The 17,134-nt window shown below is 40.2% G+C and overlaps 1 protein-coding gene across 1 annotated transcript; it reads left to right on the forward strand.

Annotated features, from left to right (window-relative positions):
* Positions 1-7,281: 7,281 nt before the first annotated feature.
* On the forward strand, positions 7,282-12,443 carry LOC115235052 (glycosylated lysosomal membrane protein B-like). Its single transcript, XM_029806587.1, has 6 exons — positions 7,282-7,455; positions 9,079-9,336; positions 10,641-10,844; positions 11,094-11,324; positions 11,435-11,727; positions 11,862-12,443. The coding sequence occupies exons 1-6, from the start codon at positions 7,351-7,353 to the stop codon at positions 12,031-12,033; spliced, it is 1,263 nt and encodes a 420-aa protein (XP_029662447.1). The 5' UTR covers positions 7,282-7,350; the 3' UTR covers positions 12,034-12,443.
* Positions 12,444-17,134: the final 4,691 nt, after the last annotated feature.

A 17,134-nucleotide genomic window follows, 5' to 3' on the forward strand; every position in this document is an offset into this window, starting at 1 on the left:
CAGGAATGCAATTCGAAGGGAACGGTGGCAAGTCGCGAGTGCTCCGATTCGCGTATACGAGTGACGTTAACGTTACGGTATATTCGATGAAACGGAAGAAAGCGGTTTTATTTTATTGTTAGTGAAACATACGCGTGCTTCTCGTTATTCATTGACGATGACTTTTTAGCCGGCATTATATATGCGTCTATCGTTTTGCGCTCTTAACGCGACTCGAAGTTTTGTATTAAAGTTCGTTTGTGCGTTGTCACGCGCTACACGAAAGTATGCGACTCGCCTCGTCGAGCCTTCGTCGGGATTCTTCAAAATGTCAGGGCGGTATACGTTCAGATTATACAGCTTGCGAGACATTACTGAGGCTAAAATATAAATTAAATATGAATGCTTCATGATGTGTCATTTCTTTGTCTCGGATATGTTTGTCTCCTTTTTTTTTTAATTGAAAAATTCAAGACAAACATGCGTCCTTAATGAAGATCTAAATGAGAATGAAATAAGAATATTGTACGATTATTATTAATATAAAACTAAATTTCAGAGACAGAAGCTAAGCATATGTGTGCGTGAACACAATGCTATAAATCCAAAGTCGTCGGATTCGTACGCGACTGCATCCTTGTATCCGAGAGCGAAAGCGTCGTCTCGTCTGTATCCCCTTCGAGAGACGCGGTCAGAGAGTCTCCCAGTCAAGAATTCCTCAGAGAGCCCCCTTCGTTCTACTGCAGGCAGATTGGTAGACAGATACAGGCACAAGCAGGTAGGTAGGTAGGTAGGTAGGTAGGTAGATAGGTAGATAGGTAGATAGGTAGGTAGGTAGGTGGTGCATCGGAGCAGGCATTCTCTCGCGGGAAGCAAACCGAACCGGAGCGGCGGCGGCGGCGACGACGAGCGAGCGTGCCCAGACGGATCGTCGAGGCTCGAAACCCCTGCGGAACCGGTTCTCCGCGTTCTTCTTCTCCCCTTCCTTCCCGCCCCCGAGGTCTCTTTTTTTCTTCTCCACTCGTGTCGCGCGGTCGACGTCGCACAGGCGTCGACTGCTACCACTGCCAACGATACGCGGGAATCGCGTTTTAAAAACGCACTCTCGCACGTGTGTGTGTGTGTGTGTGTGTGTGTGTGTGTGTGTGTGTGTGTGTGTGTGTGTGTGTGTGTGTGTGTGTGCGTGTATACCTTTTATGATTAATTGCCTGTGATTCCTGCCGGCAATGGGATGCAGAAGCGAATGTGGGAGCTCTCATGACGCGCGCTCTTTGCATCCGCAGATGGCGGCGAAGTGCTCCTCCGCTCGCGGAGGGAATTCGCGGTCGCGGTCGAGGCCTCGCGAGTGCAGTAACGCGTCTCACCTGTTGCCGTCTAGTCTCGTCTCTTCTCGTCTATCACGTCGCAACCGTTTTCTGTGCCGGTTCGGTTTCCCGCCCTTACCGGCTATCTCGGAGTGACATTGAGTGCGTGCAGATATAGCGACTTGTAGGTATCGTAGCCTGGGAGAGATCGTGGGACTCGACGACGATTGAGTCAGGATTTCCCGAGGGTGTTAAATATTTCTCGAAGCTCGATATTCCGGAAAAAATAAATAAGCAATCGATAGAGAATTTATATTAAAATGTTAAATTTTCTTTCGCATTTATTTATATAGAAAGCTAGTTATTATGAAAGATTCTTATCTAAATTAGTGGATAATTTAATGCCAAACAAAAAGAATGAAGCGTAAAATCACCTCGTTTTATTGATTTGATTTACGAGCGTGGGAAGCATTGATTTAGATCGAACGTAACTATATGTTTTCTTTCATCAACTCATTATTTTTACTTATGATATTTTTAACTATCTACATATAATTGCATTCGCTTGTACTTCAACAACTGTTGCCGCGCTAATGCTCTTATAATTAGCATTCACCTTACGTTTCAACATTCAAGGTGGCGTTTGGCAAAATTTACATTCGCATTACGCTTCGCGTGCGCTCGATAATATGTTATAAAAGGGTAAAAAAACTAAATTAATAACAAATACCGCATATCAATCGCATCGCATCAATCAATCCGTCCAGTGACGCACCTGTCGTGAGTACGTTGTCGTCTCCTTCTTATCGTCGTGCATATCGCGCGATAGAAGGGGACGCAGTGGAGCGTGTCCTGCAATTTTGCAGGAATGGCATCGCGAGTCTCCGTCACTTTCGATATCGCAACATTCTGCGGTCTCTTCGTATTTTGTGCCTTCAAAAGTAATTTCCACACTTGAGAGTTTTCTAATATATTTCACAAGTCAAAACAATTTTTATAATTTTCTCAATTGCTAACATAAATTAAAAACATGCTGCTATTTATATCAAAAAGGCGATTAAATCCGATCGAAAAAATCATAAATAATAAAAATAATATTTTTAATCATTTTCCGGCATCTCTATCGCAAAGAGTTTTCGCGTCACGCAAAATCTCCTTCTTTCATGGAAAGTTTATAATCTCGCTATTCTTTACAAAGGATATCCTGTCCCATCTTCATTTTTCGCGCGAAAATTTCTGCATCTCCGATAAAGATTAAAAAAATTGTTTCTTCGCTCCTTTTCGCAATGGATTTTCCACCGGTCTCCTCCATTTTCGCGGGAAGGATTCGCGCATCCGGTCTCCTTTTTGCGAAGGATCGCATGGCGCTTCGGCGGCCTGTCTTGGAGCGTTTTAGCCGGCCGGCGATCGTGCCGATTCCTCCTCTCATTGGCCGAGAACCGGCGGTTCTACCGGCTTGCTACCCGCTACAAGACTCTTTGTCCGTTTTTCGTTCGTCCCGACGAGCGACGCGACGAGACGAGACGGGCGGCGCGAGTTATACGAGAGTGCAGTCGGGGATCCTTCGGTCGTCGTGCCGGGTGCGATTATCGCGGGGCTCGCCTTCCAATTCGATCATCCCGATCCGTGCGTGCGTGCGTGCGTGCGTGCTCTCGTTGTCACTCTCTTCGATATATATTCGCGACAGCTCGCGCTAATTCGCATTTAGCGCTAACAATAAGCACAACCCCCGTTTGTCTTCGGCGGCAATTATTAATCTATATAGCGTCAGGTTTCGCACATACATGATCTTGTGGAAGAGACGAGAGTATCGTCTTATATGTCTAGGCGAAGAGTGAATTATCTTTTTTTCGTCTCCAATCGCAAAATGAGATTAACTGCTGTAGCTACGAGGTATTGGTATAACATTGATAAGAGCAGGTACGTTTAGCGAACATATAGTTCTTGTTTTCTCTCTTGGTGATCGGTTCAGATTACGATCAGAATGTGATCTCTTTGGTCGAAAGTATCGGAGCATGTAATAATTGCAAAATGTGAACATATCCGTTTTTTACGATTTCTCCTAGTTTATAAAGATACTGCGTTATGGTCAGAATTTTTTTTTTTTTAAAGAAGATATGAATATCTATCGTGTATGTCTTTTTTTTTTTTTTTTTTTTTGCAATAATTAAAATATCTAAAATTCTGTGTTATGGTCAGAATTTTTTTTTTTTAAAGAAAATATAAATATCTCTATCGTGTATGTCTTTTGTTTTTTTTTTTTTTTTTGCAATAATTAAAATATCTAAAATTCTGTGTTATGGTCAGAATTTTTTTTTTTTAAAGAAAATATAAATATCTCTATCGTGTATGTCTTTTGTTTTTTTTTTTTTTTTTGCAATAATTAAAATATCTAAAATTCTGTGTTATGGTCAGAATTTTTTTTTTTTAAAGAAAATATAAATATCTCTATCGTGTATGTCTTTTGTTTTTTTTTTTTTTTTTGCAATAATTAAAATATCTAAAATTCTGTGTTATGGTCAGAATTTTTTTTTTTTAAAGAAAATATAAATATCTCTATCGTGTATGTCTTTTGTTTTTTTTTTTTTTTTTGCAATAATTAAAATATCTAAAATTCTGTGTTATGGTCAGAATTTTTTTTTTTTAAAGAAAATATAAATATCTCTATCGTGTATGTCTTTTGTTTTTTTTTTTTTTTTTTTTTTTTTGCAATAATTAAGATATCTAAAATTATTGAGAAACTTTTTAATGTAATAAATTTATCGTGTAAAGTTTTTTTTCTTAACTTTTGTAATATTTTATACATGTATCTTAAACAATAGTGCATGCGTTTTAAATTATATTGTCCATATAAATTATCCAGAATATATATTTCACGATTTCTATATTTTGAATGTGCTACTGTTGTTTGAAATTAACCGACGTGAATATTTATTATGTATACGAAAGCATCTAACGATATCGCCCAAGGACGAAAGGCAAATACACAAGCTGGATAAAAACGATCGAGTAAACAAATTAGGTAGGCAGTTTATTGTACTTTAGTTACCAATAACAAATAATTCATTTAGAGGAGGAAAATAATTAAAACGATAAAAAAATTGTCTCAATAATTTTACACGAAATCATATAAAATTATTTATATCGATGTTATCGATTTTATATGTGTATGTGTGTGATATATTTAATTATTCAAATATTTTGGAAGATTAATTAAGCGAGGAGAAATGTTATCGAAAGATCTTGATTGCGCAGATCACAGAACGGAGATCGTAGAAGGCGCGTATCGATGGTGCAATCTGTTTTCGATCACCCGGTATATGCGAGACGGTTCTATTCTCCCGAGGATCTCGACTTCTTGCGACGACCTTCAGCGCCGTATCACGAAGCCGCCGAAGAGCATTGTCCTGTGATCGCGAGTACCGGCTTTTACTTCGCTCTTCGTGTGCATTTCGGAAAAATCGGAACCCAGACTTGGTTCGAAAGGGGCGGTCGTTAAGCGACTCTCGAGAAAAAATAGACGCGAAAGGGAATGCCCAGACAAACCTTGACCTTGAGTATACTTGCTATTCTGGCTCTTATGGTTCGCGATAGATTACGAATCTTTGCATTCGTCGTCTTTTCGTCTTCTCATTTCGCGACTTTACTTTATAAAGGGAATTTCTCCCAGAGCAATAAATCGTAATTAGAATAGTAATTAGTAGATCTCTATCTGAATCGGATTTTTTTTTATTCTCTCGATTCATCAAGTATGCACAAGGTCCTTAACGTTTCTACTTTTGAGTCGATTTATAATTATATCCTTCCTCGATATTAATTACTTCCCGCAATTAAGCCTCCCCAAATAACGTATACGTGATTTACTATGCAATATACAGGTGTATATGTAGGATACACGCGTCTCTTTCTCTCATAGAATTTCTCCCACAAAGATAATTATACGTTAACGTATATACTAATTATTCTTCGATATAAATCTGACATCTACATGCGCGATACAAGTTATAAATTAATTTTCGTTTATTGTGTGTGATTAAAAAAAAAAATAAATTATTCAAGGTTTGTCTCATCAATTTTTACGCGAAGCAAGAACCTTTCGCGTCCGCGAATGATCATCAGTCTCGCTATAATATAAGTTGCGTTTTACGTTATGCGATCGAAAAAGTCGTCCGTATCGAAAAGGAAATCGGCTCGAGACCGGCCGAGGGAATGGAACCCCTCTAGACGGGACGCACGTATGTTCGCCTCGCCTCGCCTCGCCTCACGCGCGGACACCGCTTCGGTCAAGGTCGCAGTCTGCGCGCTTAACGTTCTTTTTGCACGTTCTCTTTCCCGGCTTGTACCCGGTGTCCCGAGTGAAATCGATCGACGTCGGTTTGCGAATCGACCGACAAAAGTATGGGTTCAACAGTATTTGTAATTAATACGACGATATCTTGGGCAACGCTTTTCTACAGATCGTCACTCTCTTTTCGCGCTTTAATTTTTCAAGGAAGTTTTCCCTTGAATATTTGCCATCTCTTTTGTTCCTTTTCAAAAGTCTTTCTACGCAACGTTCACTAAGAAAATATATATATGTGTGTGTGTGTGATTAAATTTTTATAATTGTAATTATTCAAGAGAGTTATTTTACCGTAGCAACAGACTTGCGACAATTCGATACAGACGAGACAATAAGATTGGAAATATTCGTCCGCTACGAAAGTAGTATCAAATATTACTGTAAAAAAATCCCTTGGGTACATGCGTTTAGAATTTATATTTTTATAATGTCTATAGCGAGAATTTTCGAGCGAATTTCTCGATATGTGACCTGCGATTTCCGATGCACCAAAGCGTGACGTCTAAGGCGCTTCGATTGTATTACGGCGGCGATATGGAAAATTTTTTTTTTTTTCACGAGTACAATGAATTTTAATACGCGTCTCAAGGCCCGTCGACGAAGGTACGTATATATAAAGCGTATATGAAGCAGGATTATACGAGACTATATATATGTATATATAATATATATACATATATACAGGATACTGTGTCGAGGCTTGGTAACTCCACCACCGTTGGCGGAATTCGACGGCCAATGGGGTACGAGTTTCCTTCTCTCGGCGCGAGAGGCACAGCTCGTATTACATATTTACAATGCACCGACGTTTTAAAATCTTTCAAGAGCATGTATATATACCTGTCGCTATCGCGCGATACCGAGAGTACGCGCGAGAGGATGTGAGTACCTTACCAAGTATCGCTACCGCGGTTAAGTACGATTCTCGAGTATGGCGAATTTTTCGATAACGCGGTGCGAGCTTGAGGGAGGAAAACGGATAGGGTAAAAATATCCAACACTGGTTGACAAAAATATATCTGTGTTTGTAATGTCGACGAGCGCGCGAAAGAGAAGTCTCGTGGTATTTAACACAACGAAAGAAATAAAATAATGGAGAGAGCATATAAATACCTATTATATCCATCTCTAATATAAAGTTAGATAATATTTAATAATATTTAATTTGCTATTTTTAATAATGTTTATTTTCTTTATTTTATTCAATATTTCAATTAATACATACCTATATACATATATCGCGCAGAGTCGTCAATCGATGGTTAAATGTATTGACAGATCGCGACACGTGTTTAGAAAATATAGAAATGATCTCGTCGTTTTTTTTCTATTAATTCGCAAGAATATTAGAACGATTATGGTCATCATATTTATTTCTAAATAAAAAAATCCTTTTCCCTTATGATACATTATTTAATATTTATATATACATCAGTTTTAAATTTACATTACGCTTATATTTAAATAACTTCGCGCATACATTACGTCAGTCCAGAGAGCAGCGATTAAAAATTAACGATAAACAAAATTTCTGCAATATCGATCGTTGACACGTATCGACCGAGTAATCCGCGACGATTACCATGTGACAACTCGCGACTTAGTTCCTTGGCTTCCGCGAGGGCGCGCTGTTCGGTTCCCATCCCACCGCGATTGCGCAATGCACAGTTCGCAGATGTTCACGAAGTAGCGTCGTTGACGCGTGCGAGAGGTGTAGTGTTTTGGATGTCGTTGTCATACGCGACGGCGGCAGGCATGTCCAGCGCCTTGACGGTTACCCTGTTGCTCGTCGTCGTACTGGCAGATTTGGGTTATTCCACGCGACGCACTGTGAGTACAAATTTATTCCATCGGATTGTAAAAAAAAAAAACGAAAACGATCGGTCGCTTCGGCGAGCAACACAATCGAACGTAACACAAAGAAACATGATCGCGTGTACGTGATTCATCGCACGACTTTGGACTCTTTCGAAGCGCATTTGAGACCTTGGGTTTTGTGTACGGTCTTTGTGTGCTCGTGTTATTGACAGCGATTCGAGAGGAAGGGCCACTTTGTTTATGAATAACTTGTATATTAACCTCTTTGCTTTTTTTTCGATCAAAGTAGCTCCGAGATTTCGATCGTTCGAGGAAGTGTGCGTTCCTATAACGTCGCGCATAGAAGCTTATTATGATTTCGTTCATTAATAAACAGGTGGATTCATTGATAAATTGGCTGCTCTCGCGTAATGGCTGATCGGATAAGTGCCGACCAAGTGCGACCTAAATCGCTCGAGATCTAAGGGCACGGTCGATCGTAAATTATAATGCGCGGCGTAGGAAGTACGTGGACGTTTAATTAAAATTATTAATGATAATGCGGATTAAAGCGATATTTTCGGTTTTATTTCCGTTTTTAAATTTTACATTGCAAATATAAACTGTATGCATAAACTCGATATATAAACGCATAACGTAATATTTTGATACATGAAACTTAGTTTGCAGTTTTGGTAATCTTATCCAATGTTTTATTTCTCTTGTGTTTATTGACTTTGTCTTTCGCATAACTTTTGCAACAGATTATTTATTACTTATACGATACAATTACATTATCAATATTTTTATATAAATATTGATAATTAAAAGATATCAATATCAAAATAATAATATTAAAAGAAAAATATTAAAAGCGTGAAATAATAAATTTCTCATTAATTGCAAATAATGAGGTTGATCTGTAAATTGTTATTAATTATACTTATAAATTGTTAAAATATTCGTTGCATTTTAACATATTCGCGATTGCGTTTCGATGCTATACCTAACGTCTTAAATTTATAATAAACTTGAATATCGATTCCAAGAGTGAATTAATAAATAAATATAGACCAACGCGAAGCACGCGGCACGCGCGATATAACTGTGTTAAGGCTCTCTTGAAAACGGAATAAGAAAATCTGTCGCATGCGAAATATATTCATTGTCTGTGTAACACGTCAAAAGATATCATTCGTGAATTCTAAAACGAGCAAAAATGAAATTTGTACATAGATAACTTTCGCATATATGCACGAGTAATGTATGTAAAAATAATAATCTATAATTATTATAATCAATAATATATAATTATTCCGTTGTAAAATAAAATTTTATCGATATATTACGATAAAATATAGCTGAGTTTCACATCAAACGCTCTTGTAACTTTCCGACTTTTTTTGTTTCGAAATGGAAAGATAAGATGCAATTTATTTCGCGTTTCGCACGGGCATGAATACGAGTCTACGGATCAATCATAGATTATCGTAACATCGTGTAATAAATGACATGCGGTCATTGTGTAAGCTCCGTGGGGGCTCGTAGGAACGTTGCAAGGCCGTCGGCCACGCAATCCGGCTCTGATCTAGGTCATCCATCCGTTAAGCGTCGTCTATAATCGATTTATAAAACGCTCGATTTATTCTGTATCAGTTACGATTGAAGCTGAATCCAGATTGCGACGATATCTGCCGAGAACGAAACGGGACGACGCTTCACCTGAGTGCCGATGGACCGAATGACACGTTGCATTACTTATGGGATTTCATCGGCACTCCGTCCGTATTGCTGGCGCTTACGCCTCCGTCCACCTCGCTTAACATCAGCTGGGAAGATTATCTCGCGAGGCGAGAGAACTCGTTACATTTTTCGGAGGCACCCACCTACTCCTTCGGCGTGATAATAAATAAGGTAACTGTTTCTTGTACTTCCCGGTGTCTGACAATTGATTGCACAGTCGATCAGGTGAGTTGATGTGTCGAGCGTGCAAAGTATATTTTGTCATGTTAGTGTGACAAATTATAAAACGTATTAGGAAATAGATGAAATTAAAGAACGCGAAAATAATTTTTTATTTCTCCAAGTCATCAATCGAAATAATTGTTTTTGCCAAAAAACGTGTTTAATTAATTCTGAGCTTCTCCGAGAAGCTGAGTGAGTGTGAAACATTGATTCCATTCGATAAAATTTAAATAAGCGACAAGATATATGCAAAAAAAAAGTTCATGAATATGTTGACAACATTTTTGACAGTTGTGATTGGTAGAGTTTGATAGAATGCACGAATTAAATATAGAAATTTGTTAAATATAGAAATATAGAAATTTGTTAACGTAACTATACTGAGACATACACGTGTATGAGAATATGTAAAAATAGTACGTTAACAATACTTGTTACTATGATTTATTTTTCCCTCAAATTAGAGCATAAATCCTTGTGAGTGACATAAATCCACTCATCGCAGTCTCCTTCGCCGAATGCGGAGGGTACATCTGCGGTTTCTTAATTAAACCTTAGCACTTCAATGTCTCCACTTTGTAGAAACCTCCTTAAGTCGAGTGCCTTCTCTCTATATATCTCTTTCTGAGAATACACACACGTATCTCTCTGTACGATTTTGTTACGTTGAAATATATGTTTTAACGTTTTCATGTAGCAAAGCACAAAATTTGAATGCTGTATAAATTTAAATTAAATTAACTTAAATTTTTAATAAAATTTAGAGTATGTTATGATACCAGAATATTTTCATTTCTCGTCCAATAAATTAATTCTGTATTATTAGGATATGAAACAGATTTCGAATGCGCGAGATTAATCCTTCGCATTGCAAAATACATAATTGACGATTGAAAATCGTTTCACGTTATTCGGTTGATGGGATTAATGTCCGCGTACAAAGCAGGATGCCCATAGCAATAAGCAAACAAATTTCTGCGTGATCGATCAAATGCATTTATCGAAAATTTTGAACGCGATACGTCAATATCAACGAGATTGTGGTTTAATTCAGTTTATTTTATTTAATGTGCAATCTCGCGCGTACGAGAGATTTTAATTATATTTATCTAGATTTAATTGTGCGCACTGTCGAATAATCCGATATTTTGCCAAGTAACTACTTATTACGATTTTTACATCAGTAATGAAATGGTGTTTATACATAGATTGTTGAATAATGCTACAATGAATTGCATTACATTGTGTTGCAGATTATCGAATTCAACGATGTAAATGACACGGCACTGATTAACACTGCCGACGTCGCTAATACGAACATTTTGCATCTCGAGTATTTCAACTGGCAGCGCGTGTCCTTAACGCAAAACAGCGACTACATCTACCTGGACATGGAGGGTAACAATTATAACGATACAGCTAAACATATCAGCAGATTTGGGAGTATAAAGCTTTCGGTAAAGTATTTTGCAGCATTGAAGAGAAAATATCGGTAGTGTGTAGTCAAAAAGCATGCAAAAAAATGTCATTTATTTCTCAATTATAACAGTCAAGTGAGAACAGATTCCATTTTGAGCCTGAACTAACAAATATCCAACTTCCTTATCTTTTCCTTGTGGTTCAAAACGCTTGTATCTTTGTCCTAAACGCTATAAATGTTTGTACTTTTCTTCAAAGCGCTAATATCTTTTTCCATTGTTTTTCAGCTCCGAGGATTTTGCACTCTCGATCATTCGAATACAGTGCCTCATATGTTGCACACGGAGAATTCTACGCAAATAGACATCATCCTGGATCACATGCAGACCAACGAAACGTTTTCCAACAGTAGATTCGCTATTGAATTGCTCGTGGTTGGTGGTGGTGATCCTGAAGTACTAATGTTTGTTGATCCAAAAAAGAGTCTGGATGACGAGCATACACCAGGTATATTCGAGGTAATGAATTACAGGCGTTTATCATTTTAATCGATTCATTGCTTTTTCGTATTTTTTTTATAATTGAAAGTTTTATTATAACGTTTATTTTTTATTATTATTTTCTTCAGATTGTCGAAGTTAGAACGCCACCCTACAGAGAACTGGACACATTAAATAGCGGAGCATATTTGCAATGGCGACCGGTGTCGTACGATAGCGCGTCACGCGATGTAACCAGTTCTACAGAGACAATGCAATACCCACCGAGAAAAATTATATCCAATTATACGAGCGCTGTTGAAAATTCGATGCTATATTGTTATTATGGGAGGAATGTGACGAATCTTCTCCAACAAAAGTTAATGATTTCTTTGGGTTCGAAAGGGGACGGTTTTTACAAGAAGACGAATTATTTGACATGGTGAGTTGTTAATTGCATTTTTTACCAATTCTCGATTTTTATTCTGAAAATTCTATAGCGAGTCCTAAAAAAATGAGGGAATTTATATAATCTCTTTGAAAGATGAAATATTACGTTCTAATCTTATATTGCAGGACTTTCATAATTGGTTACGGTACACCACCCGAGGAGAGATTCTCTTCTCTAGTCATTATGATTATCTCGATTGGCCTCGGCCTTCCTTTGCTCATTATGGTCATCACTGGTCTGTATCTTTGCATTCGTAGAATGCCGAAGCGACATGGCAACGTTTATTTAAGCCGATGATGAGCTAGACGCACGTGCCATATAGTTTTTGCGTACGTTGCGCGTTTATCGCTATATATCATATGTATCACCACTGTTCTACACAAAGATATTCCTATATTTATATGCGACACATATATGTATATTTTTACACGAACTGTTATCTTGGATGTGTGACATCAGTGTGATAAGCATGAGTGATAATCTGTTCTCTCACAACTTATTTAGCATTGAGCGAGGCATTAATGTGGTTGCTTAGTTTTTTATTTTAATATCTTAGGATAATATGTATGTGAGAGATATAAATATCGTGCGCGTTGACATTCGATGCGAACATAGAATCAACCACATTTGTTTCTTTGAATATGCTATGAGAGAACAGTGTGTTAATTTATGCAATAAAACGTTGAATTTTTCTAGATAATTTGTAATTGAATGCCGTGTGTGTGTGTGTGTGTGCGTGTGTGCGTGTGCGTGTGTGTGTGTGTGTGCATGTGTGTGTGCGCGCGCGCGCGTGCGTGCATGATCTATGAAATATATATCTTGCAACAAGAGTACTACATTTTATGTGGTCCCTTTATGACTTTCCTACCTTTTTCATCATCAAAATGAAATATGATAATATCTCGCTATATATATTTCATTTCATGTATCCGCATGTTTTTATATTTCCATACGCGTGAAACATTTATGAAAACTCATATACATTTCCCTCTTAATTTACATACAACTTTACGCGCTCTCTTATTCATACGATCTTTCATTCTTATATTTTTTTTTACATATGCAAATGTATACTTTTTTATTAGTATCATATGTAAAAGGTACATGACGTCTTATTTACGAATTTTAAAGCGAAAACCTCAAGAAGAGAATTCTATGCTCCAAGTATTTTCAGTCCGCGAAAAGGGAAAGCTAGTCACGTATGAAAAAGGATTCGAAAACGAGGGGCGGACAAAGACACGTGTGTGTCAGGGCGCGACACGGTGATGATCCTCGTGGACGAGCTTACTGAAACCCGTGGGTATGGTCGGAGAATATCGTAGAGAAAGAGTGCGAGCAAATGTTTTCAGACAGTGGTAGTAAAAAGTGGCGCGGTATGGTACCGTGGTCCCACTGCTGTCGCGGGGGCGGCGCGGCGGCACGTCCACGACACCGTGGTGGAGGGGTACGTTTTCATTGATCCACCCCGTGCTACGGAACCGCACCACGCAAGCACTTACAAGCCCTGAACGGAGCATTGATCTCGCCCCGTCTCGGTGATACTTGGCGTCGCTTCGCCACGAAGGCGAAGGCTCGCGTTCGCCCGAGACAGAGAAATCGCGTTTCGCGCCCCGCAGCGTACGAATCGTCTTCGGGCTGTGTCGCGCTGTCGGCTACAAACGACGACGGCTTTACGGGGCGGTCGACGGTGCGGCGGGGGTAGCTCGCGTAGCGGATCGCGAATGGGGTATAGAGGGTGTAAAACGGGGCGCCCCGTGACTAGTTGCCGCGGAATCCGCTGCGCGAAAGACTGGCGCGTGGCGATGCAGTAAGGTTCGCGTTGGTTCGACTCGTCACCACGACAGTCGGTATCGAGGAGAGAGTCGCTTTCGCGGTACCCTGAAGACGCATTGCCGAGGGAGAAGGAACACCACAAGGGAAAAGTAAAAAGTACGCGTAAAAGGGTGGTGGACTCGCCGAGAGTGTCGACGAGAGATACTCGCGCGTGAACAGAGGCCTAGGCCTGGCTTTTACCAACGAGCGACCCTTTGTGCCGGCCGCGTTGTTCCAAGGGAGGAGAGACGTCGGGACGCCGAGGAGGGAAAAGAGCGAAGGAGGGTTGAACGAGAAAGAGAGGGAGTGGGCGAAAGAGTGGTGGTGGTAGGTGGGAGAGGTAGCGAAGGAGGACGCAGCGTTCGAGATAGAAAGAGAGAGAGGTCGCTAAGGGAGGATTGGAGCGAGAGGGACGAGGAGAACGGATCGTTCGCGCGCGCGCGCGCGTGATCGGCCGTGTCCGACCGTATGCGTGTATATGAGTGTATACTCGCGCGCGCGCGCGTGTGTGTATGGTCGAGCGTGCAGCGGTGAGAGTCGACGAAAGAACAAAGGGAGTGGAAAAGAAGGATCCGCCGGACCCTCGTAGGCAGTTAAGGGCGCGAGAACGGCGACAAGTGGTAGCGCGAAGTGGTATCCCCCTAATCGGATCGCAAGGAGAGTAGCCCCGCGTCAACACGGGCGACGCGGCGGTCGGACACGAACGCGTCGACGGGCCTGTCCCCGAGGAAGGGACCGTCGCGCGCAACGCGATCAATTTTCGTTGCGGCGCGCGGGCGGCTAGTAGGACCGTAGGACGGACGCGAGACGAAATGACGAGACAACCGAGGTACCGATAACCGGCCGGATAATGTTGTCGCAGAGCAAGTTTTACGCTCTCTTTATCCACTACACTTTCGTGTAGCGCGACACGGGGCGGGTCCTTGCCGCTGCGGTGAAGAATAGCGAAGGAGGAGGCGTAGGAGAAGAAGAAGGAGGAAGAGGATAGTGAAGGAGACTAGAGAGAACGGAAGGAAGAGACAGAAGGGCAAAGATTCCAAGATTCGAACGCGAAAGGCGTCTCGTACAACCGCGTAGCTGCCATCGACGTTCGAAGCAGGCGAAAAAGAAAAGCGGGATTCCAAGTGGAAGAAACAGACACGGGCCGGTACACACACGTACGTACGTGCTGTGTATGTATGCAGGGGAAAAGACCATCGCGCGACGCGAAATCCGAGTAGAATCGCTGCCACGTCGGTCGTTCTTCTTCTGCATCGTCGATGTGAAAAGTGTATCTCATTGTCAGTGTGTTGTCGCACGGTGCTCGGTTGTGCTACCCTTATCTCGAGGCTGAACGAGCAAGGCCCGCGGAGGTACCCCAGAACCCGCCCCCCTCTCTCCCCTCGACGTCGCAGTGCCTCTCTTCTCTCCATATCGCTACGTCACGCTTCTCTTTTACGTTCGCAGCGGTGACTATCTACGTTGGAGAGTGTTCGACCTCCTCAACCGTAAGTGTCACTCGTGTAATGTTACGTGTGTCTTTTACTCAGACGACACAGAAGCATCTGGAAAAGAATCGTCGAAAATTCTTTCCAGATGTTTTCTAAAAGTTTTCAAGTCATTTAAACGGTTAATTCGCTTCTACGTTTCACGGATCTCTCGTCAGCTGTAGAAAATAAATTTGTTAGGGATGATATGCGGGAGAAACTTGATTCATATTTTCATATGAAAATATTCCACACGTTTTGAGAAAACTCGCCGTCTTTCTCAAATCAAATCATACGAGTTGCCTCAAAGTGTTGTACATACGATGTCTGATTTTTTTGACGCGTGATAGAGTTATAGAGAGATGGCTCTCGACACAAGATGTGAGGAAATTTGCGATGCAGAATTATGCTAAGATACGCGAGGAATTGCATACAAACTTTTCGCAAACTCTGGTATTTTAGACGAAGATCATTTATATACTACAATTTTTATATAAAAATGCCATATATCGACATTTCCATTTCGTTCGATCGTTGTAGCAATTGTTTCGCGCAAAATTCCTATTATTAGGAATTTTGATTTAATATATTTTAAAAATATAAGATGCGTATATATCGGTTACAATTTAACATGATGGACTGTTTGACATTCATAGTAGAACCAGGGGCGTAGCTATTTTAAATATAGCACAAGCAAGCGAAGTGCAGAATCATGCGGCGAATACGAGGGCGTACATTATAATCATACATATTAATAAGATAATGGTTGGCATAATGTGGCTAATGATATATCGCGTATAACTGGCGCGTTTAAAATGAAAGCAAAATCAGTTTGGCATTTAGTGTCAAGAAAAATATAAAGGAAATTAAATTAATTTTTTTCATTGAAAATTGATAAAAACCAATATTTTCCGGTGCGAAGAAAAAAATCAAATATCTAGAGCAGCAATCTTCTACTTTATTTTTTTCAAGCTAGTTTTATTCATATTATTTGGAATCTTGACGCGAAATCTGAAAAATGGCATTCGAATACGTGTATTATTATTCCTTCTTCGTTTAGAAAATGCGCTAGATATCGCGGAAAAACACGAGGTATCAACGTTACATAATGTTGCAGTATTGCAACATCGAAGGGTTTCTTGTGGAAAGTAAAAGAGATCACGTATGACAGTCGGCGCGATGATTCAAGTGAGGCGAGTCAGCCGCGGGCCAGACGTTACGTTCGACCAGTCGTTGATTCGACTACTTGGAGTGACGCGTGCGAGCGATGCGGCGCTTCGAGCTGCATCGAGCTGCACGTTTTTTATGCACGTCGTCGTTTACGGTTCGCGGTAACGAGGCCTCGATTACGAGGCCCGATAGGACGGCAATCGAATCGCTAAGGTGTATGCCACACATCTGTGTGTTGTCCCGTACATATGTACATACGTATATATCATATATCGTGCACGTACGTAGCGTGACGCACGGCTCTGCCGTGGTGGCTGCCATTCTCGATATATCGATCGACGCTACCGCGGTTCAGGGATCGGTCGCGCGGGCGACGATGGTGATCAGCGCGAGGACTGTCCTGATGCGTCCCAGGATCGGCTTTACATATAGAGAGATGTGGCTTTTACGGAACGATATCAATCAATAACGCACGTCTGAGAAAGCCTTCTCGCACATCTTCGACTAATAAACTATAATCCATATTCACAAGGTAAAAGTGACAAGTATGATACAAGAGGTCTGTGTTCTGTTTATAGGCCTGTTTTTTTATAGTTTCCAACTTAAGAAAATATATATATATGTATATATATGTATATATTAGAGAGGGAGGAAGAAAAAAAGATCACAGAAATTATATGTATAATTTTATAAATAAGTATATAAAGAATGTTATAATGTTTTGCTTAAAAATATTTTCTGAATAAGCAAGTCTCTCTCTCTCTCTCTCTTTCTCGTAGCGTAATATTACACTTGGAGAACATTCAGAACTTACAGTGTTTAGTATAATGGATATTATACTTACACTGTGAACTTGGATGTTCCAAGGCTGGCGCGTGTCTAGTAGAGCAGTAAATCTCAGACACTATTGTAATTTTGATAAATTAATAATTTTTAGAAATAATTTTCAT

Source organism: Formica exsecta, unplaced genomic scaffold, assembly GCF_003651465.1.
Source record: "Formica exsecta isolate Colony F162 unplaced genomic scaffold, ASM365146v1 scaffold21, whole genome shotgun sequence".
NCBI classification, from domain to species: Eukaryota; Metazoa; Arthropoda; class Insecta; order Hymenoptera; family Formicidae; genus Formica; species Formica exsecta.